This window comes from Photinus pyralis, unplaced genomic scaffold, assembly GCF_008802855.1.
Source record: "Photinus pyralis isolate 1611_PpyrPB1 unplaced genomic scaffold, Ppyr1.3 Ppyr1.4_LG3a, whole genome shotgun sequence".
Classification (NCBI taxonomy): Eukaryota; Metazoa; Arthropoda; class Insecta; order Coleoptera; family Lampyridae; genus Photinus; species Photinus pyralis.
Genome location: NW_022170509.1, coordinates 7637672 through 7662290, shown reverse-complemented (window position 1 = coordinate 7662290; position 24619 = coordinate 7637672). Strand labels below are relative to the sequence as shown.

Below are 24619 nucleotides of genomic sequence, written 5' to 3'. Positions count from 1 at the left end.
GGAATTGTTTCTACTTACATCTCACGTCAATCTATTTGAACTTAAAAAAACTAATTGTTTTGGAATGTGCGTAGTATTCAAAAAAAAATTTTACAAACAGTTACACGCCGTTTGATTTCTAGATATAACTTTTAATGATAATTCTATCATAAGCTGTTTTCGTCTTGTTTCCAAGGTTAAAAAAAGACAGTGTTTAAATAATTCTCATTAACTGTTGGTCCTACTCTCAAAGTGACAATGTAACTTTCTCCTCAAGCTCAAAATACGGGCATCTTTGAAGACATTGGTGACAAATCGCACAGACTTGTCATATGTACGTATTATGGATATTTCTAGACGCCAGTTATACGATAACCCACTACCTACTGTTGCTAGTTTAATATATTGTATATAGCCCACACACGGAACATGTACCTATTGTAACTTCACGTATCGTTGGAGCAGCTACAAGTGCGTATCCGACGAAGACGTAACCATTTTTAGCACTTAAGTTAAGTAGGTACTTAAGTAGCCCATTCTTTTGAAAACCAAGTTACGTTTTACTATGGGATGGTTTTAATCGGCTTGCGTTATTACGAGACGCATATTAAAGTTCGTTAACTTAATTGATAAGTTCCTCTTATGCCATCAAGGGAGTTGATAAGGTTTTCTATGGGACGTGATTGTAAGCACACACGCAATCGATAGGTTTTTGACGTATGGCAATGATTAAAACAGCTAAAACAAATAAAATACCGAATTGATAACCGGTACGAAGTGGGAATGCTGAGTGCCTGTTCAATGAAAAACCTTAACATCCATTCTATGAAAGATGAATTGCCACGATCTAATTTCTCTACTTTGCCTTTTGGAGTTATTTTGCCAAGCTACTCTGGGATTCAATATATACGACGATCTGCACCTTTAATTTGGTTTCCACACAGGGTTAGTCCAAAAATGGATTTGGATATCTGGAGTGTGTGTGAGCAGAACTGGTTGCAGGGCAATGATTCGGTTAATGGAGAGCCAGTTGGCCAAGGGGTCACTTTGGAAAAGCCACCTCATGATTCTTGCAAAAGCTGTGGTTGTGATTCACCGTCCTTAGCGATGCAATCAGTTCCAAGTAGGTAATGACGCGCTCTGACATTCCGTTAAAAACCTTTCGTAAGATTTGTATGTCAATAGCCTCGTTTTCGCCACAATAATAATATAGTAAGGGTATTTTTCATCTACATCGACGCAATTACTTGATAAGTACAAAACGAAGATAAGGTTACAGCTTTTGCAAGAATCATGAGGTGGTTTTTCCAAAGTGACCCCTTGGCCAACTGGCTTTCCATTAACTGAATCATTGCCCTGCAACCAGTTCTGGTCACACACTCCAGATATCTAAATCCATTTACAAAAATGATTTTTGAACTAACCCTGTATGGAGGAAACCAAATAAAAGGTGCAGGTGGTCGCATATATTGAATCTCAGACTAGCTTGACAAAGTAACTCCACCGAGGAAAATTTCACGGCGCACACTTCAGTTTTGCAATCCAGCGATGGTTTTGGGATGGAAGGTAATCTTTGATGATTGATCTATCACATACAAGGTGATGCCATAGTGGGACCTCAACCTAATAAATTCGATTGGATTGTTAGTGATAGTTTTCTGTGACGTAGAGCACCTAGCTTTTACAAATAAGAGCTTATCAACGAGCTATTACTTGAAATTTGACTCACCTTGACTATGCGACGCCTAAACAGTATCAATTATAAGTACCTACTTGAACCACAAATAAAAGGAAGAATACAATCGCTTGCGTAACGATGGCGCCATTGCATTGCCTTTTAGGAATTCAGACTGGGATGTATTTATCCCAAAACTTATCGGTTATGAATAAAGAAAATAAACCGAGAAGATAAACGTATACTAAGAACCTTCTGAGTATATTCGCCCTTAGTAGAGTTAGCCAAAATAACGCCTCCGCAAGTTCAAAATAAAATCTCTGCACTATCATCGTTACTCTACTGCTGAGTGTCAATTTCGTGTCATGGTATTTCTGATGAATTACAAAGTCAAATATTAATTTTCCCGTTGTACCTTTTCGAGTTCCTGCAACCTGTAATAAATTAGTGATAGATGACGCAGGTCTAACATATAGGACAGTGGAGTACTAGCAAGCGAATGTGGTAATAATTATTGATTGTAGATAACCGTATTAAACACATGCGATTTTTGAATGATAAATTCACCTTAATTGTAGGTTGCTAATCTGCCATATTTAGCCAAATCAAGATCATATACCTATGGAAATATTTGCCATAAATCTCTCTGAACAGGTATAAATAAGATATCATCGCATTGGGTTTCGTCTTCATCCAAAATTGCTTTATTTTTGAATAGACTATAAATGTAAAAGACGCAATACGTAATATTCCCATCAAGATGCAAAGTTGTCTAGAACGCTCTTATGTATTATGCATATAATCTACCATAATAAAATTCCTTGAAATCTTCCATATTGAAAGTCTTTGGAAATTACGAGACAAACGCAAGTGTGGGTTAATCGGATGAAATTTACACCAAAGTTAATTTCCCAAACATTGACTCGCTGGAAAAGGACTAATTTACAATTTACACGTGACAATATGCATACTTACCACATGCTTCCAATAAGTTGGTACGAAATGCTTTTAAAGTAACGTCTTATATTCCGACGAATTTATGAAAATCCCAGAATCGTAATTGTTTTCTACCATCCACGAAATTTTCCCATATTTATGAAGGTGAGGTATACTGAAAACCAAACTTTATTAAGCGGTGTGCATATTCCAAAAAATCTAAGTTGAACGTTAATACATTTAGAAGATTGTGTGCCTTACGTCGACAACAAAATCAAGTATTAATATTACAAGCATCTTTGTCTCTCGTAAATTCTTGCAGAAAAGAAATTATTGCAGCTATGACAGTACCGAGCCCTTTCTTCACTTATTTCGCTTAGCTCTCAGCATTTTTGGAATCAAACTACAAAGTAGAATAGAGAACCACCCTATCCAATCACATTCTAACAGGTTACTATAAATATATTATTGAAACTACGTTCGCATCACACTAAAACTAATGTGATTATGAGAGAACCGTCCTTCTAGAACTGAAGAACGGAAGAAATTTTGAAACAAATACAGCAAACGAGCTCCTAGGTATGGAATTGCGTATTATATGACTAAAGCTATGCTCATTTCATAACTAACGGAGATGTCAAAAGGGCCTTCCTTATTTTTTGGCTTACATTGCCAATTTTCGAACTCCAATCTAAAAGTTTGATAAAGAATTTCTTCGTAATCGATCCGCCCGTTTTGGAGATATCGTGCGAACGGACAGTCAGACAAAATTATGAACTAGCTAGCAGCTCGTTAATTTAATAACTTGTATGAAGATATTAATTAATAATAAAATGTTAAACTCGCACTTCCCATCCATAATCTACGTAAATTAGTAGTGCGAAGATACGAAGATCATGGAGGACCTTCTGTCTGTGGTAACATGGAAGCTCTTCCTGAAGTTCAAAAACCTCGTAAGACCTAGGCCAAAAAGTAGGGACACTGAGACTTCCATGCGGCAGAAATATGTCTACCGCGGATGAGGCTCTCACATGTCTCCTGGAAACACACTTTCCAGGTTCTGAGGACTACGTAACGTCAGACCCACCAAAACAGTCGGTGTAAGGCCGATCGACTGGAAAGTAGAAACTGGTACTGGACGGGCTCCTCCGCACTCTGAACGAGAAGGGAACGTATACACCGAGATACGCGGATGATTTCTCGATCGTCATAATTGGGAAGTTTACAAACATCGTGATAGAGCTCATTCAGGGGGCTCTTGAAAAGGTGGATAGGTAGTGCAGTAGCCATAGTCTTTCCTTTAGCCGGGAAAATACCGAGGGTGTTCCATTTACGAATAGAAGGAGAGCGGGCCTTGAAGACATCAACTGGGTCTGACCGGGCCAAAGAAATATTTGGGAACAATCCATCAAGAGAACTCTCCAAGATCTTGTAAGAACAAATGATTTGTACAATCTGGTTCAATATACGGATACGGATCAAAAGAAAGTGAGCAATAAAGGTTCCGTGCATAATTTGCGACGCATGCATCTCTCACTTACGAAAGTGTGAGGTTAAAGGTCTTTTGTACGTTCATTCACTGGGTTTAAGTCGGTCACGTGACATAATGAACGCTCCAAAAGAGAACAGCGTCATGTGGTCAGCCACTGTGAAGCGTTGGTGAAAACGGTTCAGAGAAAGACGTGAAGCTGCAAAATCGATTCAAGACCGGGTCAAATCTATCACATAACCACTCCCAACACCATTGCACAGGTTGATGCGCATGTGCGAATCTCTCGAGAACGGAATGTCGGAAATGGGTACTTACAAAGGGAAAGTAATACATCTTCTTAAAGAGCTCGTAATTTCTCGTCGCTTGACAGTTTGCTTATAACCCGGAGCAGAACGGTATGACAGGAAGAAGAAATCGAACTTTGTTGGACCTGGCGAGGTGTTTACTAGTTCAAGCGGGCTAATGTCAGGTCTGTATTTGCAAAGAATGTTGATTTTAATTGAAAAATTTCAGTCGTCACGCTACAATTGTTTAACTAATTATCTAAGCGTCTTTACGCGAATGGGATGGGCTGTATTCCTCTTAGGGTAAAGTTAATTTTTTGAGTCAAACGGGATATACATAATTGAACTTTTGAACCAAACCTCAAAACTGAAGAATGGATTGCCGCCGCCAAACGTGTTGTTAGAACTAGGACCTGCATTTAAGAAGAACTCAAAACCTTTGAGCATGTGCCTCTGACGGAAGGTATAAAGAAGCCATCTACTTAAAATCATTTCTTATGGAATTAGTAATAATAGTTTGCTGCAGTAATGTGTACTTAATAAATATCACTACTTGCAAACCACAGCGTTAGCTTTGCCATTTTCCTTAATACAATCTACAGGATGTTGTTTTTTTCTGTTTTCTACCCCTGAACTTTTTCGGTGCGCAACTGGTATTGCAAAATAAATGACTTTCTGATTTGTTTGGAAAACGAAAAAAAAAATGAAAATCAATTTTTGGTAGGCCCCGACTTTATTTGGATATGTTTATAATTGAAAGGTTTAAATCGTAAAGTGCACCTATAGATCGATAAGACAAAGCGTTTCTTGACCTATGTTGATAAGAACTTTTAGTCATAAAATAAGGCAAACATCATATCCATATCCATGCACTTAGAAAACAAACCGCACATTAAATTGAGCTCGTGATGCAATCATTTCCTTTTTCAAAGGTTTTCTCTTTTCGTACTAACCATAAAAGCACTCACCCTGTATATATTGAGGTTCCGTTCGGGCCGGGTCTTTTTTTTCATGTTTTACAATGTAATCCAATTTTCAGCGTATCTTTAGGTTGCACTATCCAACGTCCAATTTTGATTATTGACAATTTGAGCAAACTCTTCGAGGTAATTGTAAAAGGTATTTTGCCAACTAGTGCCTGGACGTCTGTAATTTTATTTTGTAGTTTCCTGGTCGCTGTCATACCTACACCTAAAAATGATTAAAAACAATATATTTTTATGATGGTAGAATATTTAAATGAGCAATATCTTTTTTCGGCTGATGGTTTCTTGCAGTTTCTTTCGGTTGTCTTTCATAGACATTGCGTGACGTCTTCTCCGTCCATAACATAATGGCATAATCGCTTTGCTCTTCCGCTTAATAACTACAAAAAAACTCATCCCATACATTCGACGAAATAAGGTTCGTGACAGGAATGTTCTATTATTTCTCACCATTTCCATAGAATGGAAACGTTAATGCAATAGTATCGAAGTACTAATTAATGATACGCATCCGTTTTACTGATGGGCAGAATTATGTGGAACTAAAAATAGAAGACTATATACTGAGTAAAAATGTGGGGATTACTCATCAGCATAAATGTTGTTTAAATTTGGATAGTTGACGGCACAACCCAGTAGATAAATTTTGCGCAAGGTTTTGAGTGAACTAAAAAAACAATTAACCGTGCTAGTTTGATGAAGAAAGGCGAAAAATAGGGATTCAGTTCCTAAAAGTTCCGGAAACTTTAGAATAGAGTTCTGCAACAGTGCGTCGGTCTGTCTTAGCTCAGACCTGGTACAAAATTTCAAAAAATCTTTTGTACATATGTCAACTATAGATGATCGCGCATCTACAGAATTCACTTTTGAATGTACAGAGTGTCCCATTTTTATGGTGTCAATAGACAATTGATTTTTTTAATGGAACGCCGTGTATATTTTTAGTTGTTTCGATGTCATTCTTTAACCTCTGCATGGAAACCTACTCATTTTTTTTGGGTCAATCTTACCAAATTATTAATTTTTTTCCGAATAATTCCCCATAAGCAAGCCCCCCTTTGATAATCGTGGCGACCTTGATCTTAGTTAAGAAATACATTTGGTCAATAATATTCATTTGAATAAAAGGCGACACTTCGGTAATGAGAAAGTTGGATTTAGTGATACAGGATGTACAACGTGTCAACTATTTCTTTTCAAATGGAACTAAAACTATTTTATTTCTCCATTTGATAGTCTTTTGTGTGATCTTCAATTTTTATAAAGAGTGTTCTGTGCCTAAACCCCGCAGTTTTTAGGTTATTCAATATTTTTCACAAAAATAGTTACAGATTATGTAATTAACTATATACTTATTCATAAACCGGTGTAGATCGTGATAATAAAAAAACCAAAACCATGCCAAAAAGTAAGCAAGTGTCACAATAAATTATCATGTGTACTCTCTATTTCGTAGTCAAATAAGATTAATTAAGAAGGCGAATTTTGAAAAAGATGATCTAGTCTTTTTAAATAATCTTGTTTTACTACGAAATAAGGAGTACACTTGCGGCACTTGTTTACTGTTTGGAATTCTGTGTGTTTTTTTTTATTATCGCGGTGTACTCCTGTTTATAAACATATGTAATTGATTTTTGTGAAAAATATCGAATAACCAAAAAACTACGAGGTTTAGGCACAGGACACGCCTTATAACAATTGAAAAGCACACAACATACTATCGAATAGAGATATAAAATAGTGGTAGTTCCATCGAATCAGCTAAAAATATACAGGGTGTTCCATTTAAAAATATCACCTTAGAAATGGGACACCCTGTATATTGAAAAAGATGCGCAGCCATCTATATTTGAGATTTGCACAAAACGTTTTTTAAAATTTTGTACCAGGTATAAGCTAGGAAAGACCGACCTCACTGTTGAAGGACCCTGTATATGTCAGTATAAAAGGCGAACTAACCTGAACGTGTATTGTCACCTTAACCTCCACGACCCTGTTCGGAATGTTGAGTTGCAACCTGCCACTTGTGAAGAAATGGCTTAAAAGGAGATTTCTTATTATTTAATAGTAGAGGGCCATAAATTATGTGATGAATTAATTTAGTAATTAAACAAAAAGAATTACTTCTTCTTATCTACTCGTGCTTGGCGCCGCAAATGTACCGATTTTGGAATTTTCAATTAAGAAGATTGAATTTTGAAAAGTCAAACCCACTCCATTATAGGTAAACATGGACGATTTTTCGTGTTAGCATATAATTATTATTTTGTGTATTGTGTATTTCCACTTGGCATTTAATTACTAAAACGAATTCATTCAAATTGTAAACGTGTTCTCCAAATAATGTGTCCTTTATGGTGTCGACGAAAAACAAAAGTCACAAATTGTAGCTTGCAATTTAAGATTGTTTATGGGGTAGGGTTGTGGTGAACGTTTGTAGTAACCATGTACAAGAATGTCAGAAATGAGACGAGTCTTTGATTGGACATCACCTGGAAGATATAAAGGTGGAAGATCCCGAAAGTAATAGAGTGGGGCGAGGGGCTGTGACGTAGGTACAGGGATATAAATTTTAAAACATGGATTGTTTCATTACTCGATCTGTGTGTTGGTATTTTGTTTTGTATATAATACTCTAATTGATTTCGTATTCCGTTTGCATTTGAATGTAATGATTATTAATCAGCTCCATCGGATTTTTTAATAATAATAATATATTTACTTTTCTATTAGGTATATAGCTGAATACAAAAGATAAGAAGAAAATAAGAAAAATAAGTAATTAACCACATTATTTAAGCAAAAAAATTAAGTTGCTTGCATTGATGCCATACACATTATTAATTAATTAATTCGGTTTAATACCATCTCGTTAAGTCCTTATATTTGCATTTAAAAAATTGAAACTCGTAGTGAAGGTACAGTTTCTACGTTTCTATATACATGGTGGACCCCAACCCCCTTGCATTTAAATGGTGATTAGAACTGAATTGCTGTGTATTAGTAGAGATAGTTTCGTAATCGTGACAAATTATGAAACTGATTTTTTCTGAATGCTTTAAGTGAATTGTGTTGCGATTTTGATTCGATACACTTTCTCCTTTGAATAATTATCATTTACCTATACCAAAATGCGCTCACATTCGCTTTAAAGTAGGGAACAGAATTGATCTGATGCTAATACAATATATTATTTATGATGTTTCTAAAAGCATTCTTTCTGGTTGTAAACACGCAAAAAATCTTAAATCCGATTTGGAGGATTTCAGGATTCACATGAAGTTAAATCGTATTAGGAAGTGATTGCTGCTTCTAAAATTGATTTAAAAAGACGGCGAAATGATGTGGCTTTAAAAGGAAATGATTGCATTTGTTCCCCAAATAATTCTTTATTTTTTTTATATGTCTATTCATAATACATAATTATTTGCCACTAGACCGTATGCTTAGCAAATACATTACAAGTCATTTTATAATACTTATTCCTGAATATGAAAATGTAAAAAGTGTTAAGATTTACTACAGAGGTACGTATGGTAATGAAAAAAAATTTGCTCCCTTAATAATAATTTATCACCCTTTTGTAGTTTATGATTAAATAAAGACTAGATTAGACTAGACACTATAAGGAGCAAATGTTTTAAACATTTTCCAATATTTACAACTGGTTAACACTTGGCTAGAAAGACAAACAAGAAAAAATTCCAAATATTCATCAATGTACCTGATTAGATTCGGAAGTGTTCGTAGTTTTGCGTTTGTGATTATCCTGATTAATCTACGTTATATGGTATAAAAAAATAGTAAATTCTTTTTGATAATTCAAAATTGTTTCTTATTTGTCATGAGGTACATATGTTAGTTTATATAAAAAATATTTAACAATATTGAAACAAATACGAAATCATACAGTTTTCGGTTAACGGTAAAAAAATGTCATTTAACGGCGTACTTGGAAGTTTTGCGTGACGTTTTACGGACACGGATTGATTAGGTTAAAAAATGATAGTTCACATTTTTAATGAATTGATACATCTGCTGTACACATACATAACACATCGACAAAACGAAAAGCATAAACACTTACACAATCTATTCGAAATTATTCTCCTGGCGCCCCATTATAAACGCAGAATAATATGAAAATAGTTATATTTATATATTTATATATCTGAGTCTCCAATGTAAATAGATATAATCTCATGTGAAATACTCTACAAAACATTCTATAACTTATGTGTCATATCCTAAACATCCTTAAAACTAATTTTGATTTTGTGCCTCCGATTTAGGATAATAGTAACAACACTTCAGCAACATTCGCACAGATTCAAATGCTCCAGATTCGCATCAATCGTGTCCACCGCATTTTGGTTTATTTTTAAAAACAAAGACACGGTATAAGTATAAAGGTTACTACCGATCGAGTCGGCGTTGTACCGTAGTTAAATCCGGAATTCCGGAAGAGGTAGTTATGGGCAAAGCGACAACGCCCATTTTAAAAATGCAAGATAAATCAACCATCCGAGAACTTGAACCGCCCATGGTTCCTTGTTTGATTTTTCGCTATAATAAACCAAGGTGTATTTAGAATCTGATTTGTTCTCAATTGACATTTGACTGCGTAAAAGGCACAACTTTACCATATTCAAAAAGTAGAAACAAATTCCAAATATAAACAGTTATTGTTTGTTGATGAAGAATTATAGAAGAAAACAAGTAACTGTACCGTTCGCAGTTCTCTGACTGTTGATGTATCAAGCTTAAATTTTCCGCACGTTGCAAACAACGCCTATTGTTTAGAAATTCCCTTGAAAAACACTAAAAACTAAAATAGGTACAAACTAAACAAATATCAAAAATTCTTTACCGTTTAGTTTCTAGCTCAAATACAAACTTACATATATCACATTTTTTAGTTACTCCAGATTAGCAACTGGGTTGAGAAACAAACCAATGTATAATTCAAACCGAAGTTGTCTGTGCAGCACTTGAAAAATGAAAACCAGAACGCTTTGTTAATAAATTATTAAGTAAGAAAGCTTGTGCTTTATTGGTAACGTTATGCTGCTATGGTTACGATAAAATCTGTGCGTGATTTGGAACTTGGTTAAATTAAAGATTTCGTGCACATATTTTGTATTTGCCATACCGAAGGTTGAAGTAAAAGAGGAACTTTTTACCAAAAATTTGGATGTATATATTTATATGATTGTTTACATATACCCTATACGAATTTACATACACAAACGTACCGGTAATTATACTTCCTTACATATGTCTTTTAGGAATAGAAAGAAACTTTCCCAAAAATTTCCATCATTTTTGCTTATTTTCTTTTCAAATCCTTCGCAATAATTATGACTAGCATTACTTCTATGTAGGAACATGTATACTGATATAAAATTTACTATTTGTCATTAGACGGTACTATTTAATGAACATCTTACCTTGCCCGTTCAATGTTCAGGTATAATACAGGCAAGATAAGAGTTAGAGACAGGCGCGTGATTTAGAGCCGCATAGTATAACATCAATTTTAAATAGACATCAAAAATCTTTCAACGTTTAACAAGAACTAATACCCGCTGCCGTTTGTCGAAAACCTAAGATAGAACCCGTAGTTGTAGTTAGGTACGTATAAAACCTCAAAAAATATGTTTTTACCCTTTTAATAATCGGGCTTTGTTTCCCATTTTGGTTGGTTCTATTTAAGTTTTTTTTTCTCTAATGCTAGTTTTGTGTTGACGTTTCTGAAAATTTAACAGAAACCAGTTTTGTTGTTCAAAAATGTTCATCAAGTGACTAGGCGTTGTTAGGAACAAAAAGGCACGCGCATGTCATAAACAGCAATCTAGTAACTAAACGGAATTGAATGATTAACATTTGCCATCTTTCCAGTGTAATTTCCAAAATTGTCGCGTTATTAGCATTGTACAACATTAAAATGTGTGTATCCCAGACGCTAAATGTTTGGGCTTAAAACCTGAAAATCGTACAATTCAGAATACGTCTCTTCTAATAAAGGATTATAGATCGAGGTTCACAATGTGAACAAGCGAGCGGCTGCAACTTTAACAATTTTACCCCGTTATCCCTAAAATTGAATTTTGTTTGCACATCAGGATTTTCACCCCAAAAATCTAGTCACGTGTTAAGTTGAATTGTTATTGGAGGGAAGTCTGTCGGTTTATATACATAAATACGTCGCTTTTTAGCGCATTTTTTTACATTTATGAAATTTCGATGTCACCAAAATTATCTTTTCATAAAATTAAAGTGGAGGGTTGACTTGTTCCTATTCGTCCGGTAAAGGTCGCGTGCAGGGATTTACACAAAACTGAAAAAGGTCGACAGAAACCTGTCATGAACGAATGTTTGTCATCACACTACCCCTTTTGTAACAAAATTTTCCCCTTTTACGTAAAATTCTCCCTCATTTTACAATAATTACGTATTTTGATGTCACAGAACTGCAGCTGTCGAGAGAAAGTACAATAGCATCGAAGATTAAAGAAAAACATGTCAGAAAATCACATTATTGTCAGATTTATTAAATTCGATTAAATCGTGTAACAGAAATTACTAGTTTTTATGATGTAGGCTTACAATGTTCCCTTATTTATTTTTTTGGTAAATACCGGGGAATTTTATGAAAATGCAAAGTGAATTTGGCCAGCTGTTATGCGCTACTTTAAAAAGGGGTTCTTCCTAAAAAACGAATTTATCTTACTCTTTATGTGATACTGATCGAAATCCACTGCCCCTGCTTTATGTACAATTGGCAAAACCAATATTACATGAAAAGAAGTCTGAAAACTAAATAAAAACAGAAGATGAGAAAACATACAGAAAATTGGTAGAATCCTAAGGAATTAAGGCAGAAAAGGATATATTTGTAAAATAGATAAAGGAGAGAGAAAGAATCCCCATGCGTGTTGTGTAAATTAGATTACAACCTACCGACAAAAAACCTTTTTCGCGAGAATACATTTTTTTTATATCTTACAGATGACACAAAGAAATTATGGGATATATTTTCCTACATACTAAAGTAGAAAGCTTCACGTATAGCGAAATATATGTGGCGCTTTATAAGTTTTTAAGGATAGCGATATAAAACAGACCCTTCGATTTCATAATTGGGAGAACCGGCCTATTTCATTAAGTTCAGCGAGAGTATGACGGCGTCTTCTGCGCAGGGATATTCGCGCTTTTATATGTGAGTCGTAAATTTACTGAAATGTGGATTTGGAAAAATATAGGTTTGTTCCATTTTTTGTGCAGGGGCGTTCGCCCGATGACCAAATATGATGGCAGGGGTGAAATCGAAAACCGTCACCTCGATTAGTAATTTATAGAAGCGGCTAAGAAATTCTTTCATTTCTAAATTTCTTCAAACACGTAATCGCATTCTCGACAGCAATTTTCGCTCAACGCGGAAAAGTTTCAAATTTGCGTACAAGAACGTGAGGGTGGATCACCGATCTCTGCAGGTATACCTAAAGATATGACTTAAACAACTTATATATTTTTACTGCCACTAAATGTTTATACGTTGGTACTTGAACCGTATTAATTTTACCTTAACCAATAAAAGCTGAAAAATTTAGTTATAGTGGGTCATGTATAAACCATGAAACACGAAGTGGAATTTAAATTTCAAACTTGAGTAAATTGGGGGAAACTTACAAATTACTAACTTTCGCCTTTTTTTTTAAAGACTGCGTGCAATTTCCCTACACATACAACCTCGTGCAAAAAAAGGATTTAGGACAAATCAATCATCTTCTTAGGTATGATTTGGTTTCTAGTCCAAAACGGCCGTATTGATGCTGAGGTAATAACATTTTATCGTATTTCGGGTATTCATAAAGCCTAGTTTATCAATATTTCATGCAGCGCTTATTTATTGGTTTCATGACTACACAAAATGAAACTTTTACTAATGCCCATTACACCAATCCTAACCGACATTCAACATTTTAGTATGTGTTTGATTTAGAAGAAACAAATATTTATTTACGATTTAATAAGGGTTATGTAAATATGTAATCACAACGAGCTCGCTTGAGACGACGCAACCTCTAAAAAAGCAATTTCATAAAAAAGTATGTAGGTTGAATCGGGGAATATTAATCAATTAACTCGAAATCAATTTTTTTACATTCAATGCGTACATTGTAAACAATGTCAGTTAAACTCGCCGATTAAATTATTTAAAGGCCACAAATCAATTTTTTCATGTAACGTTCTGTTAAATAAGAAAGGTAAAACGAATTCTTATATAAAAGGAGAATATATGTGTTGCTGGTCTCTGAGCAGTCAGAATTCTTTGGTTTGAGATGTGCTACAGATAAACGAGTACGATAGGAAATCAATAAGATAATAATTATAGAATTTCTGTTGCGTCGAAAACATTTTGGGGTCGATCTTTTGTTACTAAGGGTTTCTCTTTTGAATTAGAATTATGAGCCCAAACATTTAGCGTCTTCCCGCACGTGGCCCAAAATTAGTTACCTAAATGATAATGATGTTTACTTCAGAATTTGTGGACCACGGCTTTTACCAGAGTTCTCAGCGCCTATCATTGCGACAGATTTGAAAAAGTCTCCCTTTTTAGAATCGCAATCGATTTCCACGTTTAAAAGTGAAATCTAAAGTACCGTTTACTATTGTACTATCAAATTGATTACTAAGATTCTAAGCAGCTAAAGAGCTCGTATGCAACCAGATGTCTGCATGTAAATATTCGAGATAGTTATTCTGGGTATATATTTACACACGCTTAAAAATTAAGGAAAACTGAGGGAAATATAATTTTATAACACCAAGTGTATAACACCTAAGTATAGTCTAATTAAACGCAATGTAAAACCCGTATCAACACTTAACGTAAACGACTGTCGCGTTTCCTACCCTGAGAGTCCTGGAACATTACGCTACTAACAACTTATAATTAACAGACGGACGTCGCAAGGTAAGATTCGCAAATTTTGATTTTATGCTCATTTATCCTACAATAAAAGTTGTGAGGCCTATATGTACGTACGAGTTCGATTACCCTATACTGGGAAAACGACCACGCGATACTTCTTTTTGTGTTTTGCCAAGGCTCACATTCATTTCTATGGCAAATTCGCTGCACATAAATTATGCATGTATTGTTATACAAGTAGCACGTTTGTTTGATGCCGCCTGTTCGTATTCAAATTTTTACTGCCCATCGAAACGATAATGCAATTGATTTTGTGCCCGTTGCAATAATTTTTAGAATTGGGGTGAATACTGAATTTTCGTAATTTGATATGTGGATCACGCTTTATGGAGATTCATAATAACACGCGAAATAAACGTCAAAAGATACAGAAAGTATTAAGATATTTGCACGTATTTGGATTAAGGGGTGCTTAATCAATATTGCAATTGAACAGATGCATACATTTAGTAAAAAGTAAAATTTTAGGGTGTTTTGGTAACTAGCGTGAAGGCTAGAAAGCAGGGGAAGGGCGTAGGGGCACGCGCTAAGGCAGCTGTTTACAGAATTTAGGAAACGGGGATCGCACTAACAATAGTAGAAAAAATTATAAAGAAAGCGAAACAATTTGCATTTAACAAAAACTTAAAAATATCCCCCGACGTATAAAAGCGACACAAAAGAGACCCGCTTTTACAGCAATAATTTGAATACCAGACACCGGCTGTTAGCATTGCAGCAATTCTGTTTCAAAATTTGTACATTATTATTTTATAATGTTAAACATAGATATAATAATTCATAGCACCCAGGCTGTTACATTATGAAATAGCAGGTCAATTTGCAATTACTGAAGGCACACAGCGTAGTATTATAACTAGTAATTAGCAAAGGTAGTCAGTTTGTACTATACAACAATTTTTAAACAATATGTTACATACCGATACTTTTTGCTGGCATACCAGCCGACTAGATTGTGACTAGATAAGAGCGTGGAAGACGCTCGTCCAAGGAACTGAACTGGAGGAACGGATTAGTGCCGCATATGATGACTGATAGTGTCCCTGAAGATGAAGACGGCGGTACAGGGGAAGGCCTCATCTATGGCCGTCTCAAAAACAGCTCGCGGCGGCGATCGTCTGCCGGTTTAGCGGCCCGACGACCGCCGCCGCGGTTACCCCCTGGCCGCCGTCTCTCGCATTGACTGAGTACCATATGATAGACCCTACTACTAGTCAGGAACTCGAGACAGGAAAGCGACCAAAAGCCGCGATGAGGTGTGATTGTACTCGTTTCAGCTAACCCTGAGTTGCGTGGACTGGGCATGCAGAACGCTAACTGACTTGAGCAAGCTACATCTATCTAACTGAATACAGTTTGTGAACAAATAGGTATATCGAGAGATAAAATAGGAACTTCATAAACATCACCTAAAGCATTCTATCGTACAAAACATCAGTATCTCGATATTTTAAAGTGAAAATTAACAGACTATATAAAATTTCACTCAGTCTTTCCGGTATTTGCATAAAAATATGTGTTCATATGACCCTCGTAATATACGAGGTAATTTGCAAATATAGGAATACGCTTATATATATTATATACTTTTAGATTATACAATATAAGTTAAATTAAAATAAAAATCACAGGTGTTGCTATCGCCGTCTCTCGTTTCTTAAAAAAATATGTCACATCTACGCAAACTACTTGTAGGAAACTGTTTTAAGCTGGGGTAAGGGTGAAAGTCACGGTTACTGGGGCCGATTGCTTTTGTAAAACCGGCAGAAAAACTACGGACGGTACAAACCTACGCTCGACCGCCGATTCATCTAAGAGAAATGCCTGCATTACGTATCCCGGTGTGCCTGTTTGCTCTCCAAGTTGAGGTAGTGCATAAGTCGCAGGTAATTGAGACCTCTTCGCTACGTCCTTTAGCGATTGACTCACCTCCGGTGACAGTTCCAAGCGATTGATTTTTCGTTTCACTTTTTTGCTTTTGCTGCACAACTGCTTCGTGGATTCGTTTGGTGAGACTTCCGCTTCGTCTGTTTTCGAATCTTCTTCAAGGCAATCGAAACTATCCTTCGGTGTCTGATTTTCGGGATGCGATTCGGAATTACCGTTGAAAAATGGTGGCAACGGAAAAAAGGGATGCTGAGTGAACAAATGGTGCTGCAACATTTCTGTTTGTGCAAAGTTTTGAGTACAAACTGGACATTTAGGCGAAGCGGTGTCTCCTTCACTCTGCTGCAGAGAATGCGATCGCTCGTGCACAAATAGAAAAGGAAGAACGGGCGTAGAAAATGGACAGTAAGAACAATGGTAATTTTTAGGTGTTGTTTCATCCGTACCAAAAATTGTCGATAAAACGTTCTGTAGCCCCACCTTTGGCGTACTGTCTTGATTACCGTTCGGTATTTTTAATGTTGGACTGGCGCGATCACTTTGTGGAGTTTTCACACTTGTTGACTTCGAATTCTGACCAAGCGATTGTTGCAGCTGCTGCTCCAATTCTGCCCACTTTTCTGCTCCCGTTTGACCGTGGTCACTTAACAAATGCGCCTTTAGCCATTTTGTGCTTCGAAAACGACGACTGCATATTGTGCAAACCTCAGTAAAATGTGTAAAGTAACGATGGCTAAGGTCGGCGAGGTCTCCCGGTTTTAAAGCAGAATCTTGTTCAGATGGAAGCAATGGGGCAGTTTCCGGATCCGTTTTTCGAGGTTGTAGAAGACTGGAGCCGTATTCGACGATACCATGCGTGTTATGCTTGTGCACGCGAAGAAAGTACTTACTGCAAAGTTCCTTGTTACATATGTCGCATATAACTCCTCCAATTTGAGCACCATTTTCAATTTCAATTCCGTGCATCCTTTGCATGTGGGTTTTCATGAAGTATTTGTTGCAAAGCTCTTTGTTGCAAATCTCACAGTAACTGCTACTGGGCGTAAGACTCATTGAACTTCTCCGATCAGAAAATGATCCGGAGACCGAGTTACCTCTAATTGGACCTTTCTCCGCGTTTATAAACGATTCTTCTTTTATGTCGCTCAGATGCTGATGATTGGGATGAAATTCGAGTAAATGTTTTTTCATATCATCCACACTTTGTATTTCTTTACTGCATAAATCACACGAAGAGTTGTTGTTGGCAATATTTTCGTCTTCGACATTTTTCTCCGCGTCCGCACCATCTTCCACCAATAGACCGTGTTCAGCCATCATATGTGCATGCAAGTAGTATCGATTCTCCAATTCCTTGCTACACACATTACAAGTACTCGCCGTCCTATTTACGTCTATATCATTTAGTTGCAATATCATCGTTTGCAACTTCTGTAAATCTTCACTAATGGCGTCTGCTGAATTAATATTTTTATCTCCCGTACTTTGGAACTCCGGCGCACATCTTGTTACATCTTCTGGAAAAATTTCGGGGGTGTCATGATTACTTTGTGGTAAACGAGAGTGAACGCTCACGTTGTGAAGTTGAGCCAAACTGGCATTTTGAAATTTAATACCGCACGTATCACACGAAATATCCGCCGGAGAGCTTGTCTTACGCTCGGAAGTATTTGAATTAGTTTGTTCGGCCATAATTAGATTTAAGGGACTGGTTTGCATATTATGCGACCAAGTTGACTCCATTTTCATTTCTTTGCCATCTTTACTGTCTTCGGGTATATAGATTCCGTGCCGTTTCATTTTGTGCGTTCGCAAAAAATATTTGTTGCAGTACTCCTTACAGCATATCTCGCAAAAGGCTTTCGGATTCATGACGCCTATTCTTCTAAGACGATTTAAATCAATTTCCCGTGACTGTTGACCTGGTGACATTTTACTTGGCGATGTAAAATATGTGCCCTCTTCAAAGTTAAATTCGGTTTTTAACAATGCACTATCGTGTTGTACTGGTTTAGGACTAGAGGTCTCTTCGGCCATTGTTTCTTCGGTAATAGTGGTACGCTCGGTCTGGCCGTTACATAATGAAGCAGCTGACGTATTAAAGTCGGGTGTCGTGGCATTTTCAGATACTTCAGAATCGAACATAGGCTTCGAAATTTTCGGAAATAACTTATTGGTGAATAAGGTGGGGTTACTTGGAAAGAGTTCGCTAAATGGGTTAATTTGTGATTTCGGATCGGTTTTTGTGGACGCAATTTCAGTATTATTTGAATTAGAGGAGACCGGTACTTTGATATTTGACGCGTACGAAGGAATACTAACTGTTGTGCCTAAAGTTTCGTTAACCGGTGGATCCGAGTAAATTCCGTGTTTATTAGCTTTATGAGTTTTTAAAAAGTACTTATTGCAAAATTCTTTATTACACAAGTCACAGTACGCGTCTGGGTTGAAAATTCTAACAGGTTGTCTTGTCGGAATGTTATCGGGCTGTGTAAACGGCGGGAGGGACATAAATAAAGAGGTGGCCGGTGAAAATTGCACTCCGTGCAGGCTGGGATTGATCCATTCTTTGTTTTGTAAATCGTTTATCCAGGGTAATTCGCTTCTGGAAGCAGGCATCTCGATGGGAGTTTCGCATCTTTCGTAATTGGGAGCTGATGGAGCGTCTTCTGGTTCCTTTTTACAGTGAACATTCGCATGTTCGGTGGTTATGTGGTTTTGTAATCGATCGGCTGCGTTAAAGGTGACTTGGCACAAGGGACACTGCAATTCGGGTTCAGGAGATGCAATGGACAGCTTACCTTCTGGAGGAACTAAATCTGAATCAGCAGCTGATATACGAACCGGAGTAGCCTGTTTCCGGCGCTTTTTGCAGGAGTCTGTGAGCGGGGCAATTAAGCATCGTTTCATAGGTCGCGGTGTCTCGAAGACGGGATCGTCGACAGCGGTGTCTTCGGAAATTGTAGAGAAGCCGCCAGCATGTACCGGTCCTGTCGTGGAGGGTAACGTGGCGGATGTCGTCATGGTGTCTTGAGCGCGACATGCAATGCTACCAGAGGTCCCTGCACAAAAAATTAGCATCAGGCTTTAATAAAATGTTAGGAATTAGGGATTAATCGCGTAATTCATAGGCGGAGTAGTGAGCGTAGAGGTCCTCGTAAAAATATCCTCCGCTGTTCACTCAGGCGAAACTTCGTAATGGCCAAATCATTAAATATTTGCGCGCACAATAAGCGATAGAATGCAAGGAAGTATGAATCATACGAGTTTTCCCTTATTTTGAATTCTCCCCTTGCATTTTGCCAGTTTCTAGGAGAAATAGCAAACAACTTAGGTCGGGGGTGACATTTGTAGAAATGAAAAGTGTCACCCGCATGTATAATTAATGTCGCATGTGAAGTGTTTCTTCGGGAGTAATTTAATTGACAAGGTTAATTATACGAAAAATTGCAGATATGTCACCCACCGTATGCAAATCACGTCGCACATATGTCTTACGTCGGACATTAAATGTTCATACAAACACCCCCACTCGTAAGCAAAACATTTAAAACGTCACCAAACAAGTTGGCGAATAATGACAGTTTTATACCGGCACATGTGCGCACTGATCAGACACAAAATACTAAATAGTTAAGGTAAACTATCTACGATATCGGTCCCCACCCTCTAAAAACCTCCCTACCGTCACCCTACTCTCATGTACATTTAAAATATTTCATATAAAAGTGTTGCATATACGAATTAATTTATCAAAAAATCAGGATTTGAATGCACCCCTTGTGGTAACAATCGTAAACGAATGTTCCTGTGGGGTGGTTTACGTAGGAGTTCGCTTTCTCCCAAATCATCTTAAATGTTTTGCTGCGACCAAGAAGTTAATAAAGTGAAGATGAAAATGCGAACAAAAATATTGATTAATTCTCAACAACGGGTGTTTATTATCGTAGATAAATATTGATAAAATCACCTGTATTTGCTTTTAAAATAACGCTCCGATGCCATCGGAAGCTTTAAGGTGAAATGGGTTTATTTTACATATACATAAGGGGTAAAGTCGCGCACGCACTAATTTGGAGGGACAAAAATGTTGGAAATTTTAAATAAAAATCTAATGACCACACGAATTGTAGATTCCAAGAACCGGGGGGAATTATTGATCATCAGATAAAGGCAACACAGCTATCAGAATAACATAATGACGAATGGAAACATAACGGACAGCGCAAATGAGACTGTGTGTGAGGGTAAGAGTGTATGTGTAGATGCGTGTGCGTATATTTTGGATCAATAAGTTCCTCCCACGCGGCGACCAGTGGTCAGAACGCGGCTAGTCGCGCACCCTAAATTTCAAGATATAAAGTGACACGCCTTAAGTCTATCCGACTTCTTACATCCGCTTCTATCAGGATAATTGCCATTTCTTCCAAATTTCATTTTTTAAAAAATCTGAGAGTACCGGTGGTTATCTAGACGCACTTTACTGAGCTAACTACTGTAGATATGGCATGCAGTATTGAAATTGGCTGCCACCAATCTGGAATTTAAAATTCTATAACCCCTACATACGTTATGACCTACAGACATTACCAGTAAATCAGTATAAGGTAAAAGCAAAAGTTAATTGTTACCATGTCCCTACACTTTACTATTAGAAGCTTTCAAATTCATCGTAATTAAAAAATCAATCGATAACTAAAAGTGGTTATCAGCTTATCAACCCCTTTTATACTTAGTTAAAGCCTGTATGAGTATAAACGCAACAAACCCATCCACGTGTCGCTGTGTACATATGCATCGTAAAGAATGGATAGCATCGTGTGAGCACCTTCTCATAGTGCTGAAGTTAAAGAGGGAACAATTTGTTTTTAATTTGTGACGACAATAATTTCATCTAAAATAACATCTAATAATAGGGCATTGCAGCTAATTCAATTACGGGTAGCAATCATTTCAATTAAGAAAAATTTATAGAGTTATCTCAATTAGACTTGTACGATATCTGACCTCAACACCCTCAACCACTACAATATTCGAAACACCGCTATTATACGTTCCAGCACTAATCAATTTTAATTCGTTTTTAAAAGCGCCCAAGTAACTTTAAAGTTACACTAACAGCAAACTGAAAATTAAGTCGTACAATCAAAAGACATCGACACATGCATTGTAAATTCAAATATTACTTACAGAGACCACCGCCGGATTTTATAAAATTGTCATAGCGAGCACCCAAACGACACTAGCGCGGCTTAGCTACTGATAATTTAGGGGCAGCGTCGAATTTCGACGCCTGTGCGCAACTCCATCAAATTTAGATGACAAAAGCTGCCAATTGTACAGAAATATGCATTTTGTTCGCCATAAAGATGAAAAATCTAATAAGTCTTCTGCTAACAAATTTCGTGCAATTCGAAGCAGAACGATTACCCATCAGCTTATAACGGGTTAATAACTTGAACGTCGTACAAATAATGGAAACAATTAAGTTTTCATGTTTGATTCTGTCACTCAAGTTCCGAAAGAAAATGATAAACCGCAGCTTTACGCCATGTTTAACTATAAAACATTGCGATTCCCCTCGCTTTATGAGAAGAAAAAATGATAAATATTTTTTGCGTTATTTCAGGAAAACTAATTAATTAGGTAATTGAAAAACTACTTTGACAAATGAATTTACAGGGGCCGCAGTGCCCCACTGTCTTCTGTTAGTAGGTAATGGTACAATCATTTAGAATACAAAAATCAGCAAAAGCATCATTAGATTGTTTAAAATCATCTTCCAGGCTCCACACTCCACAGGCTTTTTTCACCTATTGCAATTTTATTACCAGCACCGGTTTTGTTTATGAATGAAAGGTCAAAATCGACTCAAAACACTAATTGTAGGTTCTTGTCACACTAAACTGAATGGTTAATCGTTTACCTCGTTCCTTATGACTTCTCATCGCATTTACGTCTACACATTTATACAGACATGTATAGGGAATTTGATCGCGTGACAACCTTGTTTAAAGATAGTCAACAAATTTGTTACCTTGCTAAGCAAAAATTCTACTGATTTTGCCGCGATTTATTAAAATTCCTTCATCCGGATGGTGGCAACTTCAAATCAATTTCAAATCTACTGTAAATAAGGATATGAGGAGAACTCGAAACCCGGAATGTATCGCTTTCACTTTCACTGAACTTTGTAAGATATGACACAGTAGGATGCCAAGCATTTTTCATTGTATTGTATTCATAGTTATCATGTATTAATTCTGTTGCTGTGAGTGTAAATTTGTTGGAAAGGTTTGTAGAGGGTTTTGAAACACGGCTGTGGAGATGGTGGTAGAGGTAGGTAGATCGCCCTTTTGCGACATTCATTTCGTGACCAACTGTTATGCATTCGCAGAAAGTAAAAAAATGAATTTTTGGACACTGGAGCAGGGACGTACCGTAGGTAAATGGCAAACACGCGCCCCTGTCCCACCGTCCATCCATAGGGGGTAGGGACTTTTTTTAATTTAACATAAAAGTATGTATTACCCTTTTTCGCGCCATGCTTGATTGGCGCCCATGGCACGTGCCATACCTGCCATACCCCAGTTACGCCTCTGCTGGAGCTCGTTTCTATAAAACCATTATTCATATAGGCACAGAGTAGTTAATCTGTGATATAGGTTACAACAGGTCAAACACCTAATTACTCGGCAAACTTCTTCACGCCATTTTATGAAACCAATTGTAAAGATGGTTTCCATTTTTAATAATAATAATAATGCCTTTATTGAGCTACACTGGCGGAGTTCAGTTTGTAATAAAAAAATTGTTTTCTTGGATATTACCTTCAGATTTCAGTTGCAGTTACTGTTAGTGATAAATCTAGTGCCAGGGCAGTAAATATCTCCGTAGTTTCGTTACAAATCCGTTTTAAAGCAAGTCGTCTTCTTTGAAGCATTTTTTCTGAAAGTGGCTAATCAACTTTCTCCACCGGAAAGTGGGCGCCAAATTTATTGTGAGTAGGAGTCATGGTGAGTGAGTGGTTTTCATCAGAAATTGAAACTTTTTTTTGTGTGTGGTACGGTGTAACGAGAGTATTTAGGTTTCGATTTAAATGTTTCAATTTTCCCCGCAGGAATAGATTATGTAAGGTATAATTTTTCTGGTTGTAAAAAATCTCAAAGTAATGATGAAGTAATTAATTTCTTTAATTACATTTGGCGTCAAGATTGCGAGAGGGGAGCTTGAATTACATCCTTTTTGGTAGAGTGATAGGGTTACATTTCTTAGTAAGCGTGAGATAACTCGGCGGGATCAGCAGATTTGAGGAACGTGGAGGAGAAAATTTATTTGATTTTAAGGGAGTGGTTATATAGCTAATTAAATTTTAGCCCATATTGAGTATCAATTCACCATTTTCTCTTTTAGTTAAGTTATTAAAAATTATAGTAGGGGGCATTTGTTGTCTGATGGCCAGAGTAATTGGGCGGTCTAGAGAAAAATTAAGATTTCATTAAAAATTAGCGTCGTAATTACGGCTAAAAAAGTAATTAGTTGTGGTGTTTATCTAAACAATTTTGAAGGAACGTTTTTAGATCGCGCAGTAAAAAAATTCAAGTGACGTGCATTTGGAGAAAAAAGGGGATTCGATTTGAATAAATTTAAATAAATAAACGTGTAAACAAATATAGCAAACGTGCTTCTGGGTATGGCTATAGCATGCAAAAGACCAAATTTTTAAACTGGAGCTACATTTGCCTTTATTCCAAGTGTCTAAGTGTCAAATTTCATTAAAATATTATCGTCGATAAGAAAGTTGGCACTGCGCATGCGCAAAATCAAATTTTGAAACTGGCGTTACATTTGCTTTTATTCCAAGTGTCTATGTATCAAATTTCATTTAAATCCCTCCATAAATAAGAAAGTAGACACTGCGCATGCGTAAAACCCAATTTTGAAACTGGCGTTACATTTAATTTTATTCCAAGTGGTTATGTTCAAGTTTCATTTAAATACCTTCGCAAATAATAAAGTTTGCAAAACAGTTCATAAATGGTCGAAATGCGAAAAGGGCACTCTGAATGTTGAATGGATTAGACTCAACTTTTGTAATTGCGTATTATATGACTAGTCATAGCTATGCTCATATTAAATTTAATGCAATTCGGTTCCTAACTAACAGAGATATCAAAAGGGCCTTCCTTATTTTTTGACCTACATTGCCAATTCACGAACTCCTTTCTACAAACTTAATAAAGATTCCATCTAGGAAATTTCATCGTAATCTGTTCATTCGTTATCGAGATATCGTGCTAACGAACAGACGGACGGACAGACCCCGCAAAATTATAAACTCACTAGGAGTTCGTTAATAATCCGGGACAATCTGTCTTCGAA

At 36.6% G+C, this 24619-nt stretch overlaps 1 protein-coding gene and 2 long non-coding RNA genes across 3 annotated transcripts in view; 1 reads left to right on the top strand and 2 right to left on the bottom strand.

Moving 5' to 3' along the window:
• Window positions 1-24619, top strand: part of LOC116165435 — a 93011-nt gene that overhangs the window by 27342 nt on the left and 41050 nt on the right. The window lies entirely within an intron of this gene.
• On the bottom strand, window positions 2407-6547 carry LOC116165434. Its single transcript, XR_004144146.1, has 3 exons — window positions 5335-6547; window positions 2630-2765; window positions 2407-2580 (listed from the first exon to the last, which is right to left on the bottom strand). It is a non-coding gene; the product is annotated as an uncharacterized LOC116165434 (long non-coding RNA).
• Window positions 11577-21473, bottom strand: LOC116165429. The gene is made up of 2 exons (XM_031479874.1): window positions 21428-21473; window positions 11577-19299 (listed from the first exon to the last, which is right to left on the bottom strand). The coding sequence occupies exon 2, from the start codon at window positions 19259-19261 to the stop codon at window positions 16055-16057; it is 3207 nt and encodes a 1068-aa protein (XP_031335734.1). The 5' UTR covers window positions 19262-19299; window positions 21428-21473; the 3' UTR covers window positions 11577-16054.

Coding starts and splice junctions, on each gene's coding strand:
- LOC116165429 (XM_031479874.1), bottom strand. CDS start 19,261: ATGACGACATCCGCCACGTTACCCTCCACGACAGGACCGGTACATGCT.